This window comes from Fulmarus glacialis, unplaced genomic scaffold (genome assembly GCF_000690835.1).
Source record: "Fulmarus glacialis isolate BGI_N327 unplaced genomic scaffold, ASM69083v1 scaffold18274, whole genome shotgun sequence".
In the NCBI taxonomy this organism is placed as follows: domain Eukaryota; kingdom Metazoa; phylum Chordata; class Aves; order Procellariiformes; family Procellariidae; genus Fulmarus; species Fulmarus glacialis.
The window spans coordinates 42718-54820 of NW_009210102.1; the positions used below are offsets into that span (position 1 = coordinate 42718).

Consider the following 12103-nt stretch of genomic DNA (forward strand, 5'->3'; position numbering starts at 1 on the left):
TACCTGTTTGTAATTCTGACTTCAGTGGGAACCAGACTCATGTAAGAGTCTCAATGTCTTCATACATCCATTATTCATGTAAATTGTCCTCAATCATGTGAAAAGTCATAGAATCATTAAGGTTGGAAAAGACCTCTAAGATCATCAAGTCCAACCATTAACCCAACACAGTCCTACCAGAGTCCATTGCAACATGTAACAGTTAAGACCATTTAAGTGGGTTCTTTACACGTGAATATCTGGATTTAACAGAAGAGAACAATTTTTGATTCACTTGTGATTGAATGTGTTTGAGGAGCCGGATGTACAGTCTCAAGCTGAAAAGCATGAATATTTTCTAAAGAAAGTTGGCTAAGTTTATAAATAAGGTAACTGGGGAGGATCTTGACTAGCAGATAATACACCTGTTGCAGGGAATACTAAAAAGTAAAGGTCAGGTGAAGTGAAAAGTAGACCTGGAAATGGACTGTTTTAATACACTCATTTAATTTATTTGGGATATCATACCAGATCCAGGCTGATTCATGTGAGGATACTCATAGTCAAGGTGGAGAGAGAGAAATGATGACTTACCAGAGACATAGTTATTTTAAATTACATGGCAATGTGGAGCACTGAGAGAGATCTCTCGCTGCTACCCAGAGAACTGCGGCATATCTTAGTTGGGCATACAAAGAGATTACTGAGGAGCATGCCAGTGCAGTAAAATACATTAGTGGGCAGGAGAACAACCTAGCACTGCTGCTGTTGATTCTGTGCATGCAGCTTTATTTGTATATTTTAGATGTCTGTATTAGAGTCAGTCACTGACAACATGTGGAACATGCATTAAGATAATAAGTATAAATATCAGTCTTTATATTGTGGTTTTTCTTTCATAATGTTGACTTAATTTAAAAGTAATTTCATATTAGGAAGCAGGAAGTCTGTTAAAAGCTACCAAAGATTGCATCTGTTGATATGATAAAGTCATTTTATTTTTGTAACTTTTCCTTGCTCTTCTTTTTGATTGCCCTGTGTGCTGCCTCACTGGAATCATATCCTAAGTTTAGCCTCAAGATTCATTGATCAGAGAGAGGTTCCTCCAGTATGCTTGCACTGCATTGCCTATTTTGCTAACATCTGCAGCTGTGTGGCTCAAAGACAAAAATAAATGTCTCGGTATAGGAAATATGGATACATCTTTCACAGAGAGTTCCATCAGTTCATCCCTCTCTTTGGAATCGGATTATGAGAAATATTCTGAGATGTTTTCACAGATGTTGTGGTTATGTGAAAAGCCTTCATGAGAAACTCCCACCTGTATGACCACTGCATCCGTGGCTTGAATCATTGCAATGAACAACTGGGACTTCTCAAGCTGGAAAAACAGGTTCCACTCATTGTTTAATGCCTGTTATTGCACCTAACAGTCACAAAACAGATCAACTACAGAACAGAGAGGAAATGTGTAATATTGGTAATCCAAGACCTTATGGATCTCATCCCAAAAAACGTACCAAAAAAAAAAAAACCCAACACTACCCAAAAACTTCCAAGACCAACAAACATCATTACCAAGATAAAAATTAATTTTTCTAGCACTCCCCTATTAAACTTCTCAGAGTGTGCAATGGTTGTAGTACTCTGCGGACAAAGGAAACGTGTCTATAGTTGGAGACAGCATTTGTAGAGAAGCAATCCCATCTGACTTTCTGGGACTAGAAGTAGTTATTTTCCTCTAACTTCCCACACCTGCTGCGGCAGGAATTCATTTCAGGCAAATGTTGGCCAAACTTATGTCATTATTCATTCTCTAGCTGTTGAGATTGTAAAACTCCAGAATGTAGTATTTTTTTTTTTCTACAGGCAAACTGAAATATCCAAGTATAAACCTTGAGGAAGTTATAATCTATGCTAGGTAGGCTTGTATTTCAGTTTCTAATTATAAAGCGATTTGGGGACTATTTACAAATTGGAGCATTAAAATTTGAGCAGCGAGAGAAGTCTGGTCTGAATGGCTGTACTTTAAATTTGTATCCATAATATCCTCTTAATTTTCACCTTAGCATTGAATCTGCTTGTCTAAATATAGATACAGGTCTGTCTTAATCTATTATGTCCAGCTTTAATAGCATGCCTTAAACTTACTGTTATAAATGGAATTTTAAAATGCAGGACTGTTTGTATGGAGAAGAGAAACTGAGAAAAGTTGTAGATTAGATATTCCACAGATAAACAGATTCAGGGACACATAAACCAGCAGGTAAATGATGAGGGGAGAGGTCTTTTAAAAATGGAGCTTAATGGGATGTTTAAGATTTATCAAATAGCAAGGCAATTTTGAATTAACATGAAAAAGATTCTGTGTAGCCAGAAATAAAGGCTATAAAACCCAAAATAAAACCAAACCAATTCTAGGGAGAGTTGTGAACATTTTAAGTGAAATAGAGCAGCCAGTTTTCAAGCTGGGCTTTCTAAAGACAGCATTTAAATAAAATGCCCTGTTTGTCAGGACCGGCTGTGGGTACTCAGCGCCTTTGGAAATCAAGTCCATTGATTGCAGTGCCAAAAGGCAGGAAAGTAAGTTTCAAAATATAATCTGTGATGGTAGATTTCAGGGATGTCTAGCTAGGCTTTTTGTGTTTTCCCTTGAAGAATAAATGGGCAGGAGGGCAATACTTGGCAGTATTTATCCTGGGTTGCTCTGGCTATGCCCAGAACATGAGGTTCTCTACATTTTTGAACTACAGCAGCTGTAACATGTTGCATTGTTCTTTTGCTGGTATCTGCTCGTTCGCAAGAAGTTTCCTTCCTTATTTGGTCTCTCAAAAACTGAATCCAGTTCTCCTGACTCACTAGATAAGAACAACTCAAGCTCCTTTATAAATTTCTCCCAAAATTTTAATTTTTATAAGACCTCAAGCATTTCTTGTGAACTGTGTTTTTAAAATAGGCAATTGATTATCTTTGACATAAAAGTTCAAAGCAAAACATCTCGTATTGGTCTCTTACTTACTCTTTTGAATAATCTCAGTTTATATCGACCTTGTTATAAGTGAAGTAATTTTCTGAACAGTGTCCTGCTGGACCTTTCAGTGAGTTGGTATTGGAAAGTGAATGCCTTCAGCAGTAATGCTTCATATCTATCTCCCTTATGTTTTAGTGACGCTCCCATGCCTTCTCTAGCTTTCAGAAAACAATTTTCCTTTGCTAGGGTCCAGAATCACTTAGTTGTCCGTAGCATCAAATACAAACTACTACTTTTTACTTTTAGTGCCCTCATTTCACACTTTCTCCTAATTTTGTTGGCTTTCGTTCAGTACAGAGAAGCCAAGGTCTGCCTCTGATTGACCTATGATACTGCTGCTGTTGGCCACACACGTCATCTCTGTTCCTTCCATGGCGCTCGCTACATTTTGGAGGGTCTCCCTGTAAACATCCTTGTTGTTACTGCAGTATTGTCCTTCATTAAAATTCTCCTTGTTCAAAGACATTAAACATGTGCCTGCATATTTCTTCAGTGATTAGATGTCTGGTATGCTGAGACCAAGCAGTTCATCATACAATCTATACTGTCTCATTATCTTTCTCCTCTCCTTTTACTTTGTGTTTTAATTCAGAGTCTTTTGGGAACAGGACATCTTTTAATTCTAATACTGTAATTGTTTTTATACTGTATTTATATGAGGCCAGAAATGAAGGTCTCTTGTCAGGATTGAGCCTTCTAGGAATTACTGTAATACTGATTAATGTAAGTAAGTTGCCACATAAACTCCCATAGACTTCTGTGGTGGTAGGCATTTTGCCCATTACTTTTGTTGTCTGGGATTTCTAAATATGTAGATTCCAAATAAATAAATAGATAGGTTTTACAATACTGCATCACCTTCAGTTTGAGCTGCGGATCTCTAAATAACCCGAAACTGAAATAATGTAGACTCTTTTTTTTTTTCCTTAAGAATAGGTAGAGATAGATATATATAGAGAGATATATATATATATAATCTTCCAGTCATTTTAGGTTGCATGGCTTTTCCTGTATCTTTCATTTGCTGGATAGTTCCAGCACATCTATCTTTCTCTATTGCAGCCAGAAGGTGTTTGGACAACATCCAGGTTCGGGTCAGGAATTGGTGCTTTCTACTCAAAGTTCCATGTTGACCTTTTCAACCCCACATTTTGGAAGTCCCGTGTTTAATATTATTAGAAATTATAACTCACAAATGTCCAACAGCCTGGTCTGAATTAAAACGTTCTTTTATTCTTCTGTTGTCTGAGAACAATTTGGGGAATTTCTGGTGTAAATATAATAGCAGGTAATTTTTGAAATTCAATTTGAGTTTGTGGAGAAGGAAGTTCTTCTAACTGTTGCAGGCATGGTTGGGATCTTGCTTACTCTTTAAAATTAAATACTGTAGCAACTGGAGGTAGAGTGTAGTCTTAAGCTTCCATTTGAAAACACTGTGCTTAAGACTGAGAATTTGCTCTGTTAGATTATTGTATTTCACTATTAGTTTGAAATCTTTATAATTTTTCTGATGATGTGAATGTAATAGGAAATCTGAATATAAATCTTTTCATGTATACGATTGCTTTGATTCTTTAAAATAATTTTTAATCCTTTTTACTTGATTAGATTACATCCTTTAAAGAGAAAATTGTTTCTAATAAGGAGAAGGAGTTATAAAAGATACCTAGAATTGCATTCCAGGGGCATTAAATGAAAAATGTAAATATTATGAATAATATATAAGGTTTCAAATGTCTCATTTGAGTATTGCTTATATTACTAACTGATATGTAATTGGTTTTGCATTTGCCTTCCGTTCCTTCCTTCTCATACACCTTCACTCTACCTTCACAAACTGCCTTAATTCTAAACTCGTCTCTGAGATTATCTTTCTGTTATCCACTTGCTTGTTTGATTCCTCCCAGGTATCACTGCTGAAGAAACAAAAATCATTCTGTATGTCTACTTTGTTGAACCTTATTATGGTACTACTTGCCTCAAATATCCTTTTGCTCTTAAGAATTTGGGATAACAGGCTTCAAACACTGTTATTACAGAGCAGGTCATCTGCCAGAAAGTCATTCGGGAGTGCTGCTGGACCGAGCTGAGGCTGAAATTAATTCTGTTAAACAGAAATTCGATCATGATTTGAAACAAGAAAAGCAAAAGCTTCACCAGAAACTCATTACCAAGCGAAGGCGGGAAATGCTACAAAAGGTAATTATTTTCAGTATATTTGTTTTCACAGGGCTTATAATAAATTAAAAATGGAAAGAATTGAAAAATAAAGTGTAGTTCTTAGGACAGGGGTCAACACTGCCAGGAGCATGGATGAAAATAAGTGTCTGTTGTTTTTAGCAGTGTACCGCCATGTGCTATATTAATTATGCAGTAATTAGCTGTTATTTTAGAAAAACCTGCAAGAAAGTAATGTAACTGGAGAAACTTGTGAAGCCCCTCTACTTGGTCTAACCTGTCCAAGGGAGTTATGACAAGCCTCTGTAATGTGCAGACAGGCAAAAGTCAACTGAGGTTCTTGAGTTGATGAGCGAGATGGCACAGATCTGTGACAGTCATTGTTTTCTATGGGTTTCCTGGCTATGTGTGACTTGAATGACTTCTACAGCATAGTTAAAATTCAGCTACAAAATGAAACTATTTAAAAGATGCTGTACCTGTGGCTGCTTGTGGTAGGACTCATGTCACCTAACCTCAGCCATCTAAAAATCAAGGCTAACTCCAAGAGCTCCAAATCATTTCATAATGGAAGATGACTTGCAGGTGATCTGAGCTAAGCGGAAGGGAGTTGTTATCCAAAGGTCCCTATCTTTCTCTGCCTAAGGACGTAAAAAAAACTATCTTGGATTAGGTGGTATTTCTTTAGATAACCAAGGTTAGGCGAGATTTAATTTTACCTTTTGCGGGATAAGTGTTTCAGTGGTTTTTGCTCTTTAACAGATATCAGTGTAAGACACAGCAGGTGTAACGATGGAGACTTCATTTGTTGTATATATTCTCAGTATAGGTAGCTTTGGTTTAGCTTTCTAATGAAATTGCTGCATGCTGTAAGATGGGGAAAATAAAATAAAAAAAACCCAACCTTTTTTTTCCTCTCTTTTTTTTTTTTTTCTTCTTTTTCTTCCTTGGTATTTGATCCAGATTCATTTCTGGAATGCTGCCAGATCATTACAGTTCAGGAAGTTGGGATTATGTCATACCACAAGATCATGCATTTTTTTAGGTGTTAGCCCTTCTATCTAGCAACAGTCCAAATTATCACAGGCCTGTATTTGCCCTTCTGTCTAACAATAATCTGAATTATCACAGGCCTGTTAGATGCACACAAAGCCATCATGTTGAGGGCTAGGTAAGTCTCTGGACACTGAAAAGCATTTTTGAGAACACTGAAAAACAAAAATATGAAATTTTGCGTTGCTATGAAATACGTATTTAAAGAGCTAGAATTTGAGATGTTCCTTCTCTTAACCTTGTTCCTCCTTTTGGCAAACCAATCAGCAGAAGGAGCATCGGAAGGAGCAGCTGTCACTTGGAGACCCCTTCAAAACTACTAAGGAGGTCACGCACTACCTGAGCCACTGGAAAAATCTTCTGAGTGATCACACCATTGAATTTGAAGAACTTACTGAAAAGCTTGACAGTGAGGCCGGTGAGGAGCTGAAAGAGCTTCTATTTAGTCTAACAGAGAAAACTGTTGAAGAGCTTAAACGTGTTCAATATGGAGTATTTGTGCAAGAACTGGTAAAGCTCAGTGTGCCAAAGATGTTCCTGCTGGAAGCTGTGGAGGAGCATAAAAAAGAGATGGTTGTTAAACATGAACAGCTTGAAAGGGAAGAGCACGCTGAAGAGCTGCTTCAGCTCACCAGGCAGAAGCTGAGCCAAGAACTGGAAATGAGCCTTTTGGAACAAAAAAAATTAAGGAGCTGGGAACAATCAGTATTCATGCAAGTATCTCTCTGTACCCTTTTCATAGTTATTCTTGCAAATAGAGGTGAACTAGGAGTTTTCACACCTGTCTGGGTATAATTCCTAATGATCAGTTCTCTGTCGTGCACTCGGTAATTGATTTTTTCACAAGCGCTCAGCCCCTGCGGCGCTGGCGGGTGAGCCGGCACTCCTAGTGCTGCAGTGGAAATCCTGGGAAACGGTGGTTTTGAAACCAAAACGGTAGACTGTTTTTATACTTCTGTTCACTCCGTGTCAGGTTTCACTTGCATATCTTTCATTATTATTCTCAGTCTGTTCTCAGAGGTCCAGCACTTTGGAAATGTCATTTAGTATGTCAGGCCTAATTAGCCCCGTGTTCAATTTCGATACATTCCTTCCAGCCACAAGTCAAGCCTTACTCATTGGGTGCTCGTTTTAAGCTCTGCCACAATACTTCGCTGTATTTCATAAATACACAGCACAGTACTGTACCTTTCCAGCTCATGGGCTCCACGCATCAGACTTGGCCCATCTGGCCTGCTGACCAAGTGGTCCTGGCACTGAGCTCCCAGCCAGAAGTGTCATGGCACGGGCGATTTTGCAGAGAGGTTTGCTGGCCATCGCTGCCTGCTATGATGTGACCCTGGGGAGGTGGGAAAGCGAGTGGCCTTGGCACCATTGGGTCTCTCCCTTGCTCAGGGAGAGACCATGGCTGCAGCCGAAAGTCGATGTGCGTGGTACCTCCCAGACTGGGCAGCAAGATCCCTGAGAGATTTGCACCATTTGTTATCATTTCTTCTTATCTTTCAAGTACATTTATGACTAGTTTTTGTATTACCTGAATATTTACACTACTACATTTCCTATACAATGTCCATTTAATAACAGACATTGTTAGAGACATGGGAACATGAAAAAATAGTCTTCTGTCAAAATTGCAGCTTTAGGGGAAGCAACTGGAACAGGCAAACCTATATTAAGCTGTGTGTCCCTGGAGCAAACGTACTAGGCATGAGAAATTGGAGGCGGGGGGGAAGGGCAAAAAAAAAAGCATTAGTTAAGGTTTCTCCTTCATACGTATTCTTTAAAGCAAAACAGATTTGCGTGGGGAGTTTTTTCCAGACAGCATCTTTGTAAGTTTGCCTGCTGCACAGTGTCAAACCACATAAAAGAAATATGAAAAGAAACCTTGCCCATTGCATATGTGCTTTGTTAAAGAAAAAAAAAATCCATTTGTCTTGTTTTTATTCTAATTTCAAGGCCTTTGTATTTTATTCAGCATTTAAAATACTTTTCTATAAGCCATTTCAATGTATTTTCTAGCTTGTCTTATTATCTTTTATTTATATAGTGGACTGGCACGAGCAGGGAAGTAGATTGTATGACCCAGCAGGTCTTTCCTAATTCTAACTTACGATTCCATGATATTGTGTTCCAGCCTGCAGTGTCGTCTGTTGTATTTGTTAAATGCTGGCTTTATTTACAGCAACAGTAAGCTGTTTGTTTTTTCCAGTAAAATACTGGAAAATACATACAAAAAATGCAGCATTTGCACAAAAGCCCCTTAAATCTGCCACTGTCTTTATGTTCAGTCCACTGTCTTGTCAATTTTGATATTTTGATGACAGATGCCAGCTCTCATGTTTGTGTTCTCATCTGCTATCTAGTTTTCACAAAGAATTATTTTGAATTATAGCTTTTCATTTTTGTTGCTTATCAAAGAGACCATGAGTTAGTCCAAAATATTTATGAAGATCATTAATGGTCAAAGTCCTTTTTAAACCTGGACATGAAAAAACTGTGATTTGCTGTATTTTCTTTTATATCTCTCTCTATATATCTGTATATATGGATATATAGTATGGATTTTCTTCTAAAAGTCTAAGACAACGTGAGAAATGGTTAAGTATACTGTAAATGCTTGCTTGGAGTAATGTTGCCTTAAGGTAAGTAATTTTTCGGAGAGAAGGACTTTATGCATTAAAAATGTTTTAATTTAGGATATAGCTGTTCTTTGCTGCATCAGTAAACAGAAATAAGGATTTCTAAGCTCAGAAATATTTTAGTGAATTGATGAAGTGGTATAGGCCTGTAATATACTGAATAAAAGCATCAGTCCTAATGGAAAATACAGTGTAATATATTTTTAAAAGAAAACTACTTTTTAAAAAATATACTGTTCATGCTTTAAATACAAATATATTTTTTGGGAAATAGAGAAAATTTCCAAACAAAAAATTGTGCTACGTTTTATGAAATACTCTTAAAGAAATATTTCAGTCACAAGATAAGGTGATAAATGTAGTCTAAGGTTAGTCACAACTGGAAGATTAATTTAGGCTTTAGCATGCTTTATTTTTAAGTCAACTTCAGCTTGACCTGAGGATCAGTTCCCCAGAATTCTGTGTTGAGAACCTTCCTTCTACAAAATGGGAACTTTAAGTGATTCAAATTGCTGCTAAAATATATTCCGTGTTGTTCAGACTGCTAAAAGCTTTTTTACAAAGAACAGCTGGAACCCTTGTGACTTGGTGGGAGGGATTACCTATATGAGTTTATTATAAAGAGATACTTTTTTATTTTATTTTTTTTCCCCTCTCAGTAGCTGTGACTGCTAAGTGCTGGGAAACAGCACAGGGAGGCTTTATGGGAAGCTTTTGTCTCAATTTCAGCCCTAAGTTCAGGGTTTGTATTGTCTGAAGAGATGGAAGGATTCTGTGCATAGAAAATGTGCTTAAAATTATTTATTTATTTTTTAAACATTCTGTTTCCCCTTGAAAATGAAGTTTTACAGTCCAGGAAGTTCTGTATGCAGAATTTAAAGTATCCTCAAGGATATTTTTAACATGCTGAGCAGCTCAGTCCTATGTGTGGAATCATTAACTGGTGTATGAATAAGACAAAAAAGGATGATCATTGTCATGTAAAGTATTTGTGTGCATGTCTCTTACATTTTATGTAAAATTGTCTATATCACTGAACAGCAAATGGCTTTTGTTTTTTTAACAGGCAGCTTCTAAGTTTACCCCTCTCACTATCAGAAGCGGAATTGCTTAGAATGACGCAAGAGCTGCACTGCTCCTTTTCTCAGGTGGACAACAGCTTGGCTTGGCCCAAGATAAGAGCAAGAACCTTGCTTCAGGCTTTTGAGGTGGAGCGGAGGGACACAGAACTGCTGAAAGTCGATCAGAATTTAGCAATGACCAATAAACAGGTGGGAGCGATGTGGGATCAGTGTGGGAATGTGCAAGGGGTTCATGGGTATATCTGCAGGTTGTTGGCCTCAGCTGCAGATATGGGTCCATAGCTTCTCCATAAGTGTGACAGCAGTGTTCACTTCTCCTGTGTGTGTGGATCAGTGGACCTTAAAGATAATTGTTTTGGTGGCAGTTGGATAAATACTTTCTTCACATATGCCTGCGTATTTCTGCTGCCTGCATGGCCTCCAGCTTTCCCAGGAAGAAGGCACAGGTATAAAGAAGCAGACGGGTGGCCAAAAGGGGCTGCATCTCTGAGGAGAGTCAACTGAAATGCCAGAAATTGGAGTGGTGCAGAGCCTGGCTCTGAATGTCAGGGACAAGTTGGGTCTTTTACAGCCCAAACTGAGGTTTCTCTGGCAGCCCCTACACAGTACTGAATTTGGCACTAAATCAAGGAAAGATTTAGGGAGGTTTTATACGGGAATGTCCTACACTTTCTTGTCCATGTAGGAAAGGGGTGAGGGATGTTAATTCCCTCAGTAAAATGTAAAACCTATGGAATCATAAATTATTTTAAGTTCTTATATAGGAGGAAAAAAAGTGTTTCCTGTATGAATTGTATCTGATACCATCATAAAAAGGAGGACTTTCCCTTGCTTTGTTTTTGTTCAGTTATGTTTTCTAAATGTGTAAACTAACTTGGGTTAATTGTACTAGGAATTAGCATAGTTCAAAACCTTAATAATTTCTAAAGTACTAAATAAGGGAAATGACTTTGCAAAGCCTTATGATAACAGATGTTATCATTTCCCCAAGAGTACATTATACTTATTTGATATTCTTGTAAAGAAATATAAAGGTCAAGAATAATTTGATTACATGGAATGGTGCCCCGTAATACTATCATGGTTCATTCGTGATTCATATACTGTGTCTTGAAAACAATGTAGTTCTTAAATTAATATTCTTTGTTCATTTTTAGCCATACTGAGGAGACAGCATATCAGTTAAAATCTTCTCTTATTATCAGTGCTAAAGCTTGTTTAAAATCAAATTTATATGCTAACAGTTTTCATGAAAGGGTGAATATATAATTCTGCTTGAAAGAAATTAAAAAAGAAATTTCCAACTTTGTCTGAATGTCTGAAAGGAATCTTCTGAATCAATAGGCAGCACCTTCATTTCAGAAATATTTTCTCAGTGAAAGTTGTCCTTGTAAAGTGTTTCATTAATTGGTGGATCTGCCAATAATAGCAAGTAATAATCTTAAGGTTAGCATCCTCATATACCTCTTACAAATAAAGCATTTTGTGCTCATCTTCTTATGGCAGCATTCTAAAATGAAAAAAACAGGATCCAGGAATAGAAATAAGATAGATATTCTGAAGAAATCTTTACAGGACAAAGTTTTCATTTATGAAGAATCAGTGAAAGATGAAAATTTGGATAAGGTAAGTGCAAACGTTTTCTGTACTGAGGTCAAAACCTAGATCTTTAGTAATTAAAGAATGACAGTTTTCTATCGACGTGAATAAGAACCAGATAAAAAAGGCATGACTTGTAGTGGCATGATGCATCTCTCTACTCTTGCCTCATTGGTCAAGATGTTGTATTTCAAGCTTAATAGTTTTGGCTTTGTTTTAATTTTTGCATCTTAGTTACAGAACTGATTTCATGTCTCACCCTTTTTTCTTCCAGTGATTCTGGGGCTTGGTGTATGCACGATTGCAAGAATCCCCTAGATGCTGTGGTTTTCTTAGTAAGGCTTTCAAAACATAGAATCATAGAATAGTTTAGGCTGGAAGGGACCTTTAAAGGTCATCTAGTCCAAACCCTCTGTTCAACTAAATCAGGTTGCTCAGAGCCCCGACCAACCTGACCTTGAATGTTTCCAGGGATGGGGCATCCACCACCCCTCTGGGCAACCTGTTCCAGTGTTTCAGCACCCTCATTGTAAAAAATTTCT

At 37.4% G+C, this 12103-nt stretch overlaps 1 protein-coding gene across 1 annotated transcript in view; it reads left to right on the top strand.

Moving 5' to 3' along the window:
- EVC2 (Ellis van Creveld syndrome 2) overlaps positions 1-11588 on the top strand; it is a gene marked incomplete at its 3' end in the record, with an annotated part of 51670 nt that extends 40082 nt beyond the window's left edge. Inside the window, exons 12-15 of the mRNA XM_009577071.1 lie at positions 5050-5209; positions 6512-6954; positions 9947-10151; positions 11469-11588. Coding sequence (XP_009575366.1) covers positions 5050-5209; positions 6512-6954; positions 9947-10151; positions 11469-11588 — 928 coding nt within the window. The remainder of the gene's footprint in view (positions 1-5049; positions 5210-6511; positions 6955-9946; positions 10152-11468) is intronic.
- Between the last annotated feature and the right edge of the window lie 515 nt (positions 11589-12103).